The sequence below is a fragment of the Lissotriton vulgaris genome, chromosome 1_1 (genome assembly GCF_964263255.1).
Source record: "Lissotriton vulgaris chromosome 1_1, aLisVul1.2, whole genome shotgun sequence".
Classification (NCBI taxonomy): Eukaryota; Metazoa; Chordata; class Amphibia; order Caudata; family Salamandridae; genus Lissotriton; species Lissotriton vulgaris.
This window is the reverse complement of record NC_141685.1, coordinates 1,888,441,323-1,888,458,680: the sequence shown is the minus strand read 5'-3', so window position 1 is coordinate 1,888,458,680 and position 17,358 is coordinate 1,888,441,323. Positions and strand designations below refer to the sequence as shown.

Genomic DNA, 17,358 nt, shown 5'->3' with positions numbered 1-17,358 from the left:
TCCTTTGGCTGGGTGTAGAGGGGTTGAGGTAGGGGGTGAGTATGAATGAGTGGAGGGCATATGCGCTGTCGCCTAGAAGGAAAAGGGAATACATCACTCACATGCATACGTGTACTTCACAGTGCTATTTTTGTAATGGGGGTCTGACGATGTGTCTCACCTAGGAGGTATCCTTTACTAAAATCCCCTGCCGTCAGCCATGCATAGATGCCGCTGTTTTGGAAAAAGTAGGAGTCGTGGGTACTCCCTGGGAATTTAGCAACCAGGTCTGTGATGGCACACTTAGCATTGCAAATCACCTGCACATTGATGGTGTGCGTAGACTTCCTATTGCGGTATATGTATTCTGTGTCAGCAGGGGGGCAAATGGGAATGTGCGTGCCATCAATGCAGCCAATGATAAGGGGGAATCGTGCCATCTGGTAAAAGTCTGCTTTTGTTTGTACCAGTTCCGCATGGGTTGCAGGGAAAGAAATGTATTGGTCCATCCTCTGTATCATGGCGTCAAGGAATTTGTGGAAAAACCTTGACAGGCTGCTCTGAGTCACCCCTCCTACCGCAGCAACTGCACTTTGATAGCTGCCAGACGCAAGCAGGTGTAGGCTGCATAGCACCTGCACGTGCGTTGGGATGGCGTGTGCCTTTGGGGTGGGGTGGTCCAACAGTGGTTTTAGGTCCCTGATGAGCTCCAGAATGGTGTCTGAGTCCAGCCTGTACCTCTGTAGGATCTCTGCCTCTGTGAGCATGAACAGGGTGATCCTCTGTCTGTAGACCTGCTCCTCTCGTTGCCATTCCCTCTCTACTTCCTGCTGTAGCCGTAGCCGCCTTGCAATGACATAAAATGCCGCCATCCTGCAAGTTGCATTGCATTTTGGGTCTCATTTTATAGGTTGCAGTTGGTTACCACCTGATTCCAATCCATGGTAAACACCGATTTTGAAATACCGATTTTGAGCCAAAATCGTTATTTCTGTGCTTCCCTACATCTCTATCTGAGTTTTAGCCTGTCCGATTCGGTAATTTACCGATTCGGTAACTCTACCGAATCGGTAGATGGTCCGAATCGGAATATTTACCGATTCGGTAACTCTACCAAATCGGTAAATGATCCGATTCGGTATATTTACCGAATCGGTATGTTAGCGATTCGTTAATTTACCGATTCGGTGTATTTCCGATTTGGTTTTTTACCGATTCGGTATCTATACCGAATCGGTAAAAATACCGATTCAGACGGATTTCAGGCTCCTACATCCCGATGGCTGGAAACCGCTCGGTAAGGGCCGAAAATCGGTATTTTCGGCCGTTACCGATCGGTATTGGGCACCTACATCGGGCCCTAAGTTATATAATCCAATGGGAGGTGGATTACATGGCTAAGTCCACCATGGGCTATCAACAAGGATATCTCTATCCTTGTAGTTTTATCGCTGCATTAACAGCGATAACCTCCCAAAATGCCGCAATCGCTTGATTTTTTATCGCCTAGGCGGTTAGCGTTATTAATAATACGATAACCAGGCGATATTATCCAGCGATAGAGGGCGTTAAAAAAATTAACGCTAAGCGCCCTTAGCGTTAATTTTGCCTGTTTCTTGTTCATATGCCCCCAAGAACCTAAAGTTTTAGATGTAGTTAGACTGAAAATCGACATGGAAGAATTAATAATTGGAACAATTGGAACAGATAAATTAAAAGCATACCAAGATGATGAATTAATGTTTATGTGTAAAAGCATTACTTGGAGAGCGAAAACTATGCATGATCAATTAGGAGGATTGGCAAGTAAACTAAATGTAGATTTTGCAAAGCATAAAGTGTTAAAGAAACCTTACAGAGTAGATTTCACTGAAAAAGACATTGACAACATGGATACTGCTGGAAGATGAACCCAAATAAAAGAGATAATTGTGTTGCTGAGAAAATAGGGAGATGTGGATACGTGGAAAGCTAAATGGGCAAAGAAAAGAGAAGAAAGCAGTGATAAAACAACGTTAGCGTTCCCAGTAAGACAAAAAGAGCCTGTAGCGAATGAATTCCCTATGAGAGAAATACCAGGAGGAGGGTATGTACATGGTCCTTGGACCAGACAAGATATATTGTCATTCACAAATGATTTCCCCAGACTAAGAGAAAAGCCAGTGGAATGGTATCGACAAGTGGATCGATTTGTAAAAGTTTCAAAGGTACTATGGAAGGATTTGGATGGATTGTTTGACATAGTAGTACCAGCAGAACAATGGTCGGAGTGTAACGTTTGAGTGAACTGGCCAAGAACTGAATATCCACGAGATACAAAAACAGGTGCTCCTGGACCTGAAGTAATGTGAAAGTATGAACAAGTAATAGTGTTTCTGAAAAATAAAATCCCACCAAAGGAGACAGATTGGGTAAAGATTGACAGGTCATTGCAAGAGCCAAAAGAGTCAGTACATGCATTTTATGAGAGATTGCTGTTAGTGTTCAAACAGTATAGTGTATATGAGGAATTGAATGAAAAGGACATGAGTCCTTTTGTGTATCGTTTTGTGTTTGGATTAATATCAGAGCTAGGAGACATGATTAAACATAATTTGATGGGATGGCAATCATGCTCGGTAGACAAAGTTTTGAGACATTCAAAATACTGTAGTGATGAGATTAAGGTTAAACAAAGAAAGCTTAAAGAGAAAGCCATGTGGGCACAAGTAAAAGTAGCTGAACATCAAGTAGCTCATTTAGAGAATAAAAGCACAGAAGTATGTCAAAGAAGAATGAAGGGAAATTTTAACAAAACAAAAGTAATGGGAAATCTGGATGAGGCAAAGAAAAAGTTTCCTTGTCATAATTGCAGCAGGTTAGGGCATTGAAAGAAAGAGTGTAAGTACCCACCAAGAGTTAATCCCAAAAATACATAATTGAAGCTGCAGGTGTAGAATGAGGTAATTCAACAGCCATCGCCTCAGCAGCAGGTAGTTACCCAACAGATTCAGGTGCCACACCCTCCACCTCCACACAGTGTAAATCTACAGAAATACAGTGCAGAGACAGGATTCTGCGGAGGAGAACAGGTAACAAGATCACCTAGAGTAAATGTGAGTTCGCAGTATTGGTTGCAGGAAGATGGTAGTGAGTTGGATGACAGCTTCTGACGGTGCCTGGCAGAGGGAGAAGAGTGCGTACTTGACACCACTAGAGGTAGATCAATCCGGTCCTTTTGTGAATGGAAAGTTGAATGATGTGAAAGTGACTTTCCTAGTGGACACAGGTGCTAACCATTATACTGTCAGATCAGTAGAAGTTCAAAATATTCCTCTCTCTGGAGAAAGCATACAAGTTGTAGGTGTAGCAAATAGGCACATCAAAACATTCTTAACAAAACCAGTTGAAGTAGAAATTGGAAATTTCAAAGAAATGCATTGATTTGTAGTGTGTGACAGTAGTCCTGTTAACCTTCTTGGTAGGGACATTCTATGTAAGATGACATGTGCCATTTACTGTTCACCAGATGGCATTGAGCTTCAACCCCCAGATGAAGATAGCCTGTATAAAATGACTATATCACTGATAGAATCAGAAAAGAATGGTATGTTTCCTGTATTTGATTGAGAGAAGATACCTGTTGAACTGAAAGAGTTAGTCAAAGAACAAGTGTGGGATTTCGCAGGAGAAGATATTGGATTAATGAAAGATGTAGATCCTGTGAAAGTTTCTGTAAAAGAAGGAGTGAGTTACCCAAACATTACCCAGTAAAAAATGACAGCAGAGATAATTGAAGGAATAACTACAGTGATAAACAAAATGATTGAACAAGGAATTTTTAGAGAAATAGAAAGCAGTCCTTGTAATTCACCTATAATGGGATTGAAAAAGCCTAATGGAACGTGCAGAATAGTGCAAGATTTGAGAAAGGTCAATAAAATTGTTGTCCCATGTTGTCCAATTGTGCCAAACCCAACAGTAATCCTATCCCAAATTCCACATGATGCAAAATGATATACAGTTATTGATCTATGTAATGCGTTCTTCACATCCTGATAGCCAGCCAATATTTGCTTTCCGGTTTGGAGACCGTATCTTGGCACGGTGCCGAATTCCTCAGGGGTATACTGAGAGTCCATCGATCTTTAATCAATTGTTAAAGAAATCATTAGAGAGTCTAAGCATGCCTGGAGAATCAGTACTGGTTCAATATTTGAAGACCTGTTGGTGGCATCAAAGACAAAAGATGCATGTGTTTCAGACACTGTTGCATTACTGAACCATTTGGCAGACAAAGGACATAAGCTGTTCCCATCAAAGCTACAGTTTTGTCAGAAAGAAGTACAATACCTAGGTCACAAGATTGCTAAAGGAATTAGACAAGTCGCTATTGAGAAAATCAAAATGATACAAGGAATGCAGCCTCCAAAAACACAGAGACAAGTGAGAATGTTTCTAGGAATGGTAGGTTACTGTCGACAATGGATTAGTGGATTCTCACTAATAGCCAAACCTTTACAGAGATTGACAAGAGCAGATGTGAAAGATCCCACAGTGTTGAATAAAATTGAAATGGAAGCTTTTGAGAGACTAAAAACCAGTCTAAGTGAAGCACCCGCATTAGGAATGCCTGATTACGAAAAAGAGTTTGAACTGTATTGCAGTGAACGAGAAGGATGTGCATTGTCAGTCAGAATTCAGAGACATGGAAAATTGAGAAAGCCAATTGCATATTTCTCAGCTGTTTTCGATCCAGTTGCAAGAAAATTGCCAGGATGTTTAAAAGCAGTAGCTGCTACAAGTGTGAGTTTGGAACAAAGTGAAGGTATAGTGATGGGATTTCCTTTGTGGGTATATGTACCTCATTCAGTGGAGATTCTGCTCAGTAGGACAAAGACACAGTTCCTCAACAATAACAGGATGACAAAATGTGAGAAGACAATTCTAGGTGCAGATAACGTGACAATTTCACGATGCGTTAATGTAAATCCATCTACATTGCTACCTGATGTTATGGATGTTGAGGTGAGAAATGAAGTTGATCACAAGTGTTAGGATGTTCTTGAATACTGTCCCAAGCCAAAGCCTGACATCAAAGATGAACCGTTACCTAAATCTAATTACGTAATGTTTGTTAATGGCTCATGCCTGAGAACAGATGAAGATGTTCTGAGCGCTGCTTATGCTATATGCACAGTGGCAGATGTCCTGGAAGCATCTTGTCTAAAAGGAATTTGTTCTGCTTATATATTTATACATACATATTATACATTATAAAGTTTACCATAAATAAAACTGTAGAAAGATCTGAATCTGAAACTGGTGACAGTGAAGATGAAACTCAATTGCAAAGAAGTTCAAGAAAAAGAGCTTGGAGAGTGGAACGTTATACTGTCGAACCTGAAACAAAGAGAACTCGTAAAGGAGATAATTGGCATAAAGAAACTGATAGACTGAAATTTAAACTGGTTAACAAAGCAAAAGTACATGAAGATCAAGTAAACAAGATAACCGATCAAAAGGAGTTGTTGGGGAAGAAAATAGAGATTGTGCAAAGGTCAAAGAGAGTAAGAAGACCAAATAAAAAATACAAGTCACCTGAGTGGACGTATATGGTCTTGCCTCCAATAAATGAAGTAAATAGAAGCCAAGAACATTTGAGTTGCCAAAGTGAAGAAAAGGAAAGTGAGTGAACTGTGACTCAAAAGAAAGAAAAGAAGTACCAAATTGGAAATCTGTGAAAGAGGAAAATAGAAAGAAACAAGAATTTGAAATGCTTGTGGTAAGAATGTAAATGTATAGGCATTTATATAGCACACTACTTACCCGTAGGGTCCCAAGGCGCTTCGACCGCTGCGAAACCCTTCCTGGCTTCCCTGAGAGATGGTCCCTTAATGGGTATCTCCAGGGTGAGACCAGGCATTTCCGGCGGTCTGGTGGGGCCGTTAGTGAAGATGAGGCAAGCTAATGCCCAGAGTTGCAGAGTGTGATCGCTGATCAGAGTGGGCACCGAGGCGAGAGAATTATCGAGTCCGCTGACCCTGGTCCAGAAACCTGCCGCGCCGGGAATCGAACCCTGGTCCCGGGGCGTCCTCTGCTCTCGGGTCTGCCGCCTCTAACCAGTGAGCCACACTACTTCACTCTGAGTGCAGAGAAAGGGTTTAAGGAGACAATATAAAAGCAGAAAAAATTGTGGAAAGCGCTGTCTAAAAAAAAAAAAAAACTAAAATAGCTACTAAGGATGTAACTAAATCGAAATGTACCATCTTTAGAATATAGTGTAGAATGTGGTTAATATGTAATGGATTATTAATGTTAGTATGGTTAATTTTAGCTTTCATTATCCTTTTTAGGCCGGATTTTGAAAAAGCAAAAGTAAATGAGAGTGCGAACGAAAAGAAATATGAATCAAAAGGTGAAAAATTACATGTATATAGACCTGAAGTACATCAAGATAACTAAATTAGTGACTTTTTCCATAATTCGTTTTCAAGATTATTGTCTGAATATGTTAGAACGATGGATGCAAGTGACTGTTAAGTCTGTGTGAAATTACCAGCATCTGTATCAGAGGGTGTGACATATCACCATCTTCCATAAACATATTCAGTTACATGTATGTATTAACAAGTTTGTTTTATAGAACTGGTAAATTAGAATATTATACTTCTAAGTCTGATGATATTTTTGCGAAATTGAAAATTTTAACTAAACTGAATCAAATCAAACCTGCAAAACGTTTTGGAGAATATTTTTTGGAAACACAAGAATTGATCCATGATTATGCGTTTAAACATAATTTGACCGGTAAAATGAGAAATGAAGAAAAAGCTTTTTTGGATATGGTAGAAGAAAGGAGAATGCAGTATAAAAGAAGAGAAAAAGCAAAGCAAACTAAATCTAAATTGTGGACATTTGAGGATGATAATATAGAAGGACATAATGTGAATGTAGCTATAAATATAGATACATCATTATTAGGGAAACTATGTGGGGCATATTACCAAGCAATAGCGATAATTATCGCTATTGCTTGTTTCGAGACAAAAATTTATCGCATACCTGCGGCGATTTTTATCGCAGATAAACCTTGGTATTACCAAGGTTTATCGCAAATGCGATAAAAATCGGCCGCAATGCATGAATAGCGCTGAAAAGTCAGCGATATTCATGCATTAGCGAGCTAATGCTCTTAGCCATGTTATCCACCTCCCATTGGATAACATGGCTAAGAACTGATCAGGGCAGGTGTTAGCTTTTGGAGATATTCGCGCTTTGTGCGAATATCTCCAAAAGTTGATAATAGGAGATAGCGATGTTAGCGACTGTTTCCAGTCTCTAACATCTTGGCACGCCCACTTTGCATGTCATTAGTGATAAATATCACTGACATGCAAAGTGGGGCCCAAGATGGTTGCTATCTCCTGCTAGCTGTCGCTAACTGGTGTTAGCAACAGCTAGGTAATAGGGAGATAATTTTATCGCCGCCCCTTGATAATATGCCTCTATGTATTTGGAGAGATAACACTTTGTATGATAACTACTTTGTGGGGGCAAGTCAATGTGAGGATACATACATTATAAAAGGGGGTTGGGGATTTAAAGGTGGTAATGAACCAGTCTTTCCTGGGATATACATTCTTTATGGGAACAAAGCTTATTATCGATTGCCTGATCACTGGTATGGGACATGTTATGCAGGCCTGGTCTTTCCTAAAATTTTCCATGTAGATAGAGGAACTAAAGAATTCATGAGATAGGTAAACCTTTAAGTCGTAAAAGAAGAGAAAGTGTGATAGAAATAATATGTGATGTTTTTGGAGCACTGATAACTGCAGAGGGTACATCCTTTAATGCAAACAGAATTCGGAAATTGTCAACGATAGTAGATCGTTTGTCAACAGATACAGCGGGAGGATTTCTAATTGTAAATATTGAAATGATTGCTATGATGCAAAATCAACTTGCTCTTGACATAATTTTGCCAAAGGAAGGAGGAGTTTGTGGAATTTTAAAGATACAACATTGTTGTACGTACATTCCAGACAAAAGTCAAAACATTAAAAGATATATTACAAATCTTACAGACTTGTATAAGGAAATTGAACCACTGGAGGTTGATGATGTTCTAGAGAAACTTGGTAGAATGTTTTCAGCAGTTAGAAATTGGTTTCATGAAATAGGTAGATCCATAATAGGGAAGGTACTAATTCCAGTAACAATTATATTAGTAGTAATTTTAATTCTAAGATTAGGCTGTAAACTCAGAAAAAGAAGAAATATTAAAAGGTCTATAAAGAAAGAATTTGAAGAAAGACAAGAAAGGTGATAGTGAGATGGAAGAGTGCAAAGAAAAAATGTATCAAGACAGAAAGAAACAATAAGAAACTAGAGTATAACTCATACTAATTGAAAGAATTTGAAACATGCTGAGATAAAATTTACAACATTTTGGGTGTTATTTGGTGATAAATCACCAAAGGATGGAGTTGAAGGAGCGAGGATGGAAACAAAATTTTTTGAATACCCCTCGTGAGGTCACTTCTCCATAACAGTAACATGTATTAATTGTGTGGTTTTGAAAATAACCAACATAGAATAGAGTGCACACGCAAATTCACCTGGGATACTAATGTGCTTATGTTGCGTACCATAATTTACTAATTAAGTGAAGTAGTCATACTAATCTTGTGCGCAAATGTCATATTCTAACCAAAATATGTATGTATATGCTTTCTGTATGTCTAATTGTGGCATAAATGATGGAGAATGGTGAGTAAACCATACTTATTTGTTGCTATATCTGCCTGGTAATAACTAACTGGGTTACCTTAGAATGGGGGCAGCTAAACAGAAGGGCTATATTTTGAAAATTAACGGTTAATTGTGTTTGTTTCTATAATACTTCTCATTGTGGCCCATGCGGCCTAATCCAAAATGGAAGTTTACAGCGACTCAGAGTTTGAGATAGTGTACGCATGCGCAACAGAACTCGAGAAAAGTGCAAGCAGCCTGTGCCTGTACAGTGTGGGTCAAGGACAGTGTGGCCTGGATGCTCGATTCGGTGCCAACAAATTTGAATGTCCTCCTCGTGAGCATTGTAAAGTTTGAAGACATTACAAATTAAAGGACACAAGAGGAAAGGACTACTAAAAGGCAATAGAGACTTTATTTCTTGAATTATAACAATGACTTTGCGGAAATACGAACAATAAGGGGATGAGGTTATTCTCATCCACCCCTTAGACTAACCAATCAGAATAAAGAAAGACCCCAAAAGTTACAAGTTTTAGATAGATAAATTAGGGACAAAGGGTATAAAAGAGGACGTTTGAAGTGAGAAAAAAGCGTGCTTTTCGAATTTATTTTGCACCACGACATGATGTAGGATTGCTGAATTTTATGGGGCGAGGACTTTGATATTTTTCTGGACTTCAACTTTTTGAATGAATGCGGAGTCCTGATGGGAGGTGAACACCAAGAAAGAATAGAGAGATGGTTTCTGGGAACTGTTCTGTCCTTATGCTGATGTCCGTGTCCTGAAATCTTTGTAATATATTCTTGCTTACGTTCCTGAACTGTTATGTTAAAAAATATAAATGTTTGAATTGAATTTTTCTTTCTCTTTAGGTTATTCATGTTTTAAATGATTATTGAAATAGAGTGAATACAAGTAGGGTCATGCTAGGAGATTTTAACTCTAAAATAAAAAGTAAATTAATGGAGAATTAAGCTGGTCTTGTTGTTCATTAGTTAACTTTTACTAGCAGATCCATTGACAATATTGGTGGGGTGTTTTTATGCGTCTTGAAATTAAAACCATGGTAATATCGATAAACTGCAGATGTATATAGTGTATAAATTTTAGTATGAAGTAAGACACTCCGCTAAAAATCCAGCAGCACTCCTCTAGTCTGCACCAATCCTTGGAGCAGGGTGAATGTGTGTATAAATGACTCGCAGTGTTATGGGCCCCACTGATGAGTAATGTGAGAATAGCTCCTTATGGTATGGTGATGGTTTTGCAGGTAATTTCTGGAGCTGTGCTGGATCACAACTAACTTTCAGCCTACATTCTGGGTCTTTCCAATAATCCAAAATATAACTGGTCTAAACCAGCATGGTGAAAATGTCATCAATGAGGCCTACATGTTAATTCTACATATCTACTATCAATCCTTAAAATGTAGCTTGTAGCAGATCTGTGTCGCCATAGGTAGTAATACAGTCATTGTTTAGATGAATTGACACTTTCCCAAGTTGTGTAAAAGATAATGACATGCTGAATGTTGACCAGAGGCTTTGATATTTTACAACATCCCCAGATTGTACTTATGAGTATGATATAATTGAATACATATGAAAAATGTCATTGTAGTGATTTTGTTTTGTATGACTAAACTAGATAAAAATGAGTGACATTCATGCTCTTAAAGGAAGGAAATGTAATCTAATATATGTAAAACAGCATAAAATAATACATTAAGGTTTATATGCATAGCTTTCATTGAAGCCTTGCATGTTTCAGGCAGTAATATAAAACATTATGGGGTTGATTCCGATTCGGTAAAATCCCTTACAAATAGCCGTACAGAGCATATTTCGTATGATGAAGTACGATTCGGACCCAAATCAGATCTCCGTACAAATCCTACGAAAAGACCATACGACTTAAAATTCCGTACGATTCGCATTCGGAACATGCAGTACGCAACGTCCGTACGAATCGAAGAAGCATTTTCCGACCCAGCAAGTACGATTCGTCTCATCAACACTCCGTACGACTCTTTTTCTACGGGAGCTTAAAACGTCCGGAACAGCAGATTTCGACTCAAATCGCCTACGAAACGGACCCCTCCCAGGTACGGTGCGTACACCCCATGATTGCAGGGGTACAGTGCGTAGGGGTATGGTGCGTACACCCCATGATTGCAGGAGTACAGTGCATAGGGGTATGGTGCGTACACCCCATGATTGCAGGAGTACGGTGCATAGGGGTACGGTGCGTACACCCCATGATTGCAAGGGTACGGTGCGTATGTGATTGTGTGGCTCTCCGTACGAATCGCTCATACGCGACGTTTTCCGTTCGAATCGCGTTCTCATTCCCCGGTCCGGATCGTACTTGTCGGGTCATGCATCATGTTTACGATTTGTATGGTTCACTGTAAGGCTCTGTGTCGTACGGATTTTCCCTTGCTTTTCATACGGTTTGCAACAATTTGGTCGTATATTTTTCAAACAAATCGTACTACGCGATTCTGACGGAATTGTACGAGTCGTACGGAAAGGGCTACGGATTCGATTCGGTCGTACGATTGGTTTACCGAATCGGAATCGGCCCCTATATCTCATTAAAATAGATTATCATATTGCTACATCAAGGGATGTATTTTGATATTTAAGTTGACCAGGCATGATATTGAAACGTGCCAAATGGGAAAATAATGTGGCTTGGTAAACATTTACCAGAGAAAAGGAAAAAAAAATCAGATGGCAGCTCTTGATTCAAGGAGATTCATGTCACAGTCTCTTTCACTCAGCATTGAATTCTGTCTATTTTCTCGGTGTGATTGTAAGACAGTCAAATCTAGTTGTCAATTAGGGACATTGCCACAACAGTGGAAGCGCAGGCAGCATATGAATGATTAAGGAGATGAATTGGCACTGTAGGCATGAAGTGGGCAGCTGGTGAATTTTTGGATAGGAGTACTGGAACAGATGTTGTAGTTCTAGAGATCTGAAAGATGGTGAAAGTGCCTCGCTCGGTGGCTCAGGGGACATCAATGGTGCAAGCCAATTCTTGGGAAGCACTTCAAAGGGTGAACCAGGTTCATCATAGCAGGAATTTTGCAGCCTCGGCAGGTGCATTGCTTGAAAATGCTTCTGGTGGGACTGCAGTGGTTGCAGGAGCATTTCAATGTCTAGGAAAGACGTTGAGGGCTGCTCCAGATGTAGTTTAAAGATGATTTCAGTTGTAAAATTCATATGCCAAAAGGCTAGTCCCTCTTGTAAAGCATCCATTTTGTGAAAATCAGCTCTCACTTAATTCAGAAAGCTATTTATGTCCCAAATAGTGTGCTCGGGTATCTCTGCACTTTTATTCAGCTGGATATGTGTACTCCATGTCATCAAGGAGTCTGATGACAACACCACAGCAGATTATTAAAAAAATGGTGGGAGTCCTCCAAAAAGACTTGAGTGCAAGCAGTGAAATAACATGGGTTTCATTCCAAACAGAGATTTAAATCCAGTCACCAGACTAGGTCTGATGTTCTTAAAGAAAGTGCACAATACCAGTTGTGTTAGATGAGTTGAGGATGGTTTGTAGAAAGTGAGTACAAATGAGTAGGGTATTTTATTCGTAAGAGCCGTTCTATATGAAAAGCCGTTCTGTCTGTTTACAAGTCATAGGTCTCAGCCGCAGGGGACAAAGCAAACTCCATTTGTAGAAGAAACTGCAACAAGTTTACTAATTTTGTCAAAACGCATGTCTTTAGTTTCTTTTCCAGGCCAACGGCCACCTTTGATTACTGGATGTCGAGAAGGATCATACAAGATCATACCTGAAACCCTGCATTGTTTTCAAAACTGTAATCCAGTCCAGCCAACATAAGGTTGACTGACCTCCAATCCACAACAGCTGATGTTGGTTACCATTGCATATGAACCATTATGTATAAGTGTGTGATGTATTGGTCTATGTGAAAGAGGAGTTACTGATAATTTACAGCTTAACTCTGGCTTCAAAGCGTTACACATTCTGAGCAGAAAAATAGAATTGCACAGTAGTGAGTGACCTCGGGGATTCCTGCAGCTGCAACCACTATTAAACACAAGAACATCTTCATTCAAACACATGTTAGAAAAAGGACATTTCCACCAACAAAATAAATATGTATTGTGCATTTTCTCATACCAGCCTAATGATTTATATTTCTGGCACTCATTAAAGTGGGAAGTTGTATTTGAAAGGGAAATTAAGTATCAGCCATGTAACAGGTTGAGCTTTACTAACAGATAATGGAGTTCTGTCTATTTGTTCAATACCTAACAAGATGTGGATGGATTCTTTCTTAACCATTATCTTCTGTGTTAATGTTAAGGTGTAAGGCTCAAAATGCTGTCTTGTTTATAAGCTGCTAAGGGACATGACCTGCTTGGACAGTTTGTGAAGCCCAGTATAACTGTATTATGGCTCTTAACTGAGCCTGGCTGTGTTGTGAAAAACCTAAATCTCCCATGAGGAGATCTAATGCTGAGAACATGATGTTAATAAATGAATACAGTCTTTTGAAGAATGTGCTTATTCCATTTAACATATTATATCCCAAATCGTATATCTGTAAAGTTATTTCAGCTGCTTCTTTTTCGGAATATTTGTTCCATTAATTGTAAATGCCATATACACCTAATGTTATGTCATTTAGTTCTAGTGGGATTGGTCCTAGGAGAAAATCAAAAACATCAATATTTCCTTCCATTCAGGACACATGCTCCTGCACAGACTTAAATGTGCTAACCTATATTGACACAACGTACCCATACTATATGTAGCAAGAACTAAAGGTATGCCTCTATTAGATCAGTGATTAGCTTTTGGACCAGGGGTGCTGGAAAACAATGGTGCATGCATGTATTAAAATCAAGAGGCTGTAAAACAAAACTTTCAGGAAAGAATAATGTGGAATATAAGTTCCATTTTGGGTGGGACTATTTAATTCAGAGTTTGAAGTATTTATTTTCAGCCTTCAATTGGTGAATTGTGTGGAGCCACCCATTGGTATAGATGGTTTCTTACGGTCTTTCGTAGTTACAAATCCCAGACATAGAGTCTGCTGAATTGTTTCATCCAGAAAACTAATTTCTTTGCTTATTATGTATGCCTGGACTTTAAGTTGCATGTATTTGCTTCCTCGTATACTTTTCTCATCAATATTTTCTTTCTTATTGAATTCCTCTGAATAGATCCGTTTGTTAGCGGTGATTAAGAATACAGGAGTTGCTCTGGACATAGTGAAAAATAGAATGCTAACATCTGGGACTTGTCCTCACCAGAAAATAGGAGAATTCTTTATGGAAACTACTTTACTGTATGTAATAGATTGGATAGTGATGAAAACATCACATTTTTAAGTAATTAATTGCATTCAAATAAGCATCTTTATTATAAAGAGTTGTATATGCCGGTAAATCAGACATTATGCATTTTACAGCCTCAGTGTCCCAGTCATCTGAAATAGAACGAAAAATAATCACATAATGCATTCAAACTTTCAAAACATAAGAATTGCAGTGTCTAATTCGGTCCCATAACGTGATAATGAGCCCTTTCCTAAACCATGCCGTTGGGCACAGGATAAGCTGTAATGTAAAGCAAAAATTATCCTGGCGGTACATCTCACATTAGAGTTACTAATGACATAAGGCGATGCTACCTAATGACATAATCTCCGTAATTTTCCATTTGAAGTAAATTAAGTTTATGGGCACTGCCCACCTGGTCTTCCTGCCAGAGGAACAAAACACTTACCCACACCCTGGCCCTTCTCTTCTCTGAGAGCAGTTTCACTGCTCATCAGGAATATTCACCAGGTGAATGAGAATTGGAGGCTAATGCAAATTAGCCTTCAAGAGTTTCAGGCAGGGAAGAAGTATCTTTATGAATCCCTTTTCCTCAATATTTATCCAAAAACCAACTTCTCCATTGAGCTGGCTCTTAAATAAATATTAAAACCAGTCTTTAAATTATGTTTCATGCTGGTCCCTTGCCTGATATAGCAACATGATTATTTATTACTGTTTCCCATTGTTTCTCAATGGGACATCCAGCCTTCCTACAGTGGAAAAAGCTTTTGGATGCTAATCACTGAGAGAACGTTTTAACTTTGCATTTCTACATGCCCTACTTTTAAATAGCATGCACTCTGCATTGTGGGCTACATGGCTTAAACATAGGTGACTTATTAATATTCGAATGGGATGTTTTCTCCTGCCAAAAAGGGTATATGTTGACAGGTTGCGTTGCAGTTTTAAAACTGGAGTCATGCTTTCCTGGTCACACAAGTGAATAGCACAGTAGGGCTGCAGTCCACAGGTGACATATAACCTTTCATGCCATGGGTGTAATTTGGACACCATATACTAGGGACCTCTAGGGAAGTTAAATATGCCTATTAGGTGCAACAATGTGCAGTTCATTCTCTACATTGTACACTCCCTAATGTTCAATCTCTCTCTAGCTGGAAATTCACTTAGACACAAGGTAAGTGCAAAAGAAACACAAAGTTCAACGATCTGTTATTGGATGTCTGGCCATTATAACTTTGTTACTCTGTGTGCCATTTCTCCCGAGTCTATTCCATGCATTCACTTACCATCTTTTGCTGAATAAATCACTGCCGTAAGGCTAAAGGGCCCATCGCCTTTATTGTTGTACGCCTTAACCTTGACTTGAAACTCCGTAGAAGGCGTCATTGTGTCATCTTTGTGAACGTACCGACCCATCTCATTGTTGGGAACAGTAACTTTTCTCCAGTCCTTGTCCATATAAGGCTTAAAGGCAACTACGTAGCCAAAATTGTTACCATAGTAATATTCCCTCGGTAAGGGCTGTGGAGGAAAGACAAGGTAGAAACATTATAATAAACATGTGTAACAGTCAGAATCAGAGACTCTACATGTCAATTGAAAAAATGCATTTCCTACTTTTCTGAAAGAAGTGTTTAAATCAGAAAATATTCTCTTTTAGCAGTAGCAGTAAATGAAAGACAGCGCTGTCTAAAATTATATTTTCTTCCAGGCAAAGGAAGAAATGTTGTTAAAAGCAGTGACAGGACCTTTCTCTGCTTTCTTGCAACACTCTAACTCACAATTACTTTTGTTGTAGTTATTAGGTTCTCACTTTTTGTCGCACCCACCTGTCACTCCCTTCTCAGTATCTTCACTGCCGCCTGTTCATTACATGTCAGTGTGGTGATAGAGCAAGGCACAGGGACTGTGTGTCAATACACACAAATACAATCATGTATCCAATTCCATGAGCGCTCCCTATTCCCAAAGCTGCACCTTTTCTATCTTGTATACTGTGTATAAACACACCTTTCCCTGCTCCTGTGAAGGGCTTCTGCTGAACTGCCCTCCCAGTGCCCTAATGAAATAGGAACTTTTGATATTCCACTAACATTCCTTTATGGTTTGTTCAATATATTGCAGGTGCTGGGAGAACTAAGGCCCCTCGATGACACAACATAGACTGGTAGTGCATTGTGTTTTGTCCTACACCCCTCTTGTAACTTTGTGGCACTAGAGTTAATGCATGTAGCGCAGTACACTGACGGGGATTTTTCAGTAGTTGTGTTGTCTTTTGCGTACGCTGCTCTTGAGATAATCAGTATCATTGATATAGAGGATACCACTGTTAATCAAACACTGTAATCCTGTGATGAGACGGAACCCGAATGCACAGTTCATAAAGAGAGGAGACACTGTTCTATTGCAGGACATACTTTTTTTTTAGCACATCCAGCAGTGCATCAGTGATATAAGTGATACAAGTGATGTTTTGACCAGTTTGTTAACATTTTATCTTATTGTTAGTCATCAGAGAGAATATTACCATAAGGATACAATACCATTCTCACTCATGCAGAACTTCCTCGAAATACCTGACACTGTTCCCAGATTTTCTCCCATATTTTAGGACATTCTCTATTCTGGTATATTGTATGCTCCGCTGGCCAACACCAGTCCATATCCACTTACCAGTCTCTCACTCTTGGAATTGCCCGAGCCCCCCCATCACCTGGCCAGGTTGCGCTTTGCTACCACCCCCACCAGTGGCAGACATATTTTGGTGTATCTGGGCCAGTCTTACTCCCTTGCTATCCCCAGTAGGAACCACTGCGGCACCAGAGGAATCTTCAGCTAGGTCACTAGGAACATCATATCCCTGATTCTACCCAAATACTTCTGTATTTTCTGACACTCTCACTGGAAGGGATATAATGTTTCCCCTTTCTCCACACACCCTATAGCATAGGGATGAGTCTGTCTTGCCGGACAGTGCAGCATCCCACGGTAGGAAGTTGCTTTAAGAACTGCTAACACCTCCTCTTCGGAGAGTGGTTGGAAGTTGGTTAGACGTGGGGAGTTGCCTACGTCTAAATGGACGTTGTCTATGTCGGATGTAGGTGGGTATACATCAGAGTTGTCGTAAGGGGTGGTGGGATGCGAGGGGGTGAAGGTAGAATAAATTTTGTTAATTTTTTCGGAAAAGAAAGTGCTAATCCGTTCGCATGCTTCTGTTGAGGGGGTGAGGGTTTGCGAAGTGCTGGATGGATTGCTAAGCTCTTTCACGATTTTGAACAACTCTTTCGCGGAGTTGTGGTTTTCGTG

General features: G+C 39.6%; 1 protein-coding gene across 4 annotated transcripts in view; it reads right to left on the bottom strand.

The window, feature by feature from the left end:
• The window catches only part of CNTN1 (contactin 1), a 1,059,655-nt gene that overhangs the window by 113,997 nt on the left and 928,300 nt on the right, over positions 1-17,358 (bottom strand). For all 4 annotated transcript variants that reach the window (XM_086919467.1, XM_086919469.1, XM_086919468.1 and 1 more), the window contains one exon: positions 15,339-15,573. In XM_086919467.1, coding sequence (XP_086775593.1) covers positions 15,339-15,573 — 235 coding nt within the window. The remainder of the gene's footprint in view (positions 1-15,338; positions 15,574-17,358) is intronic.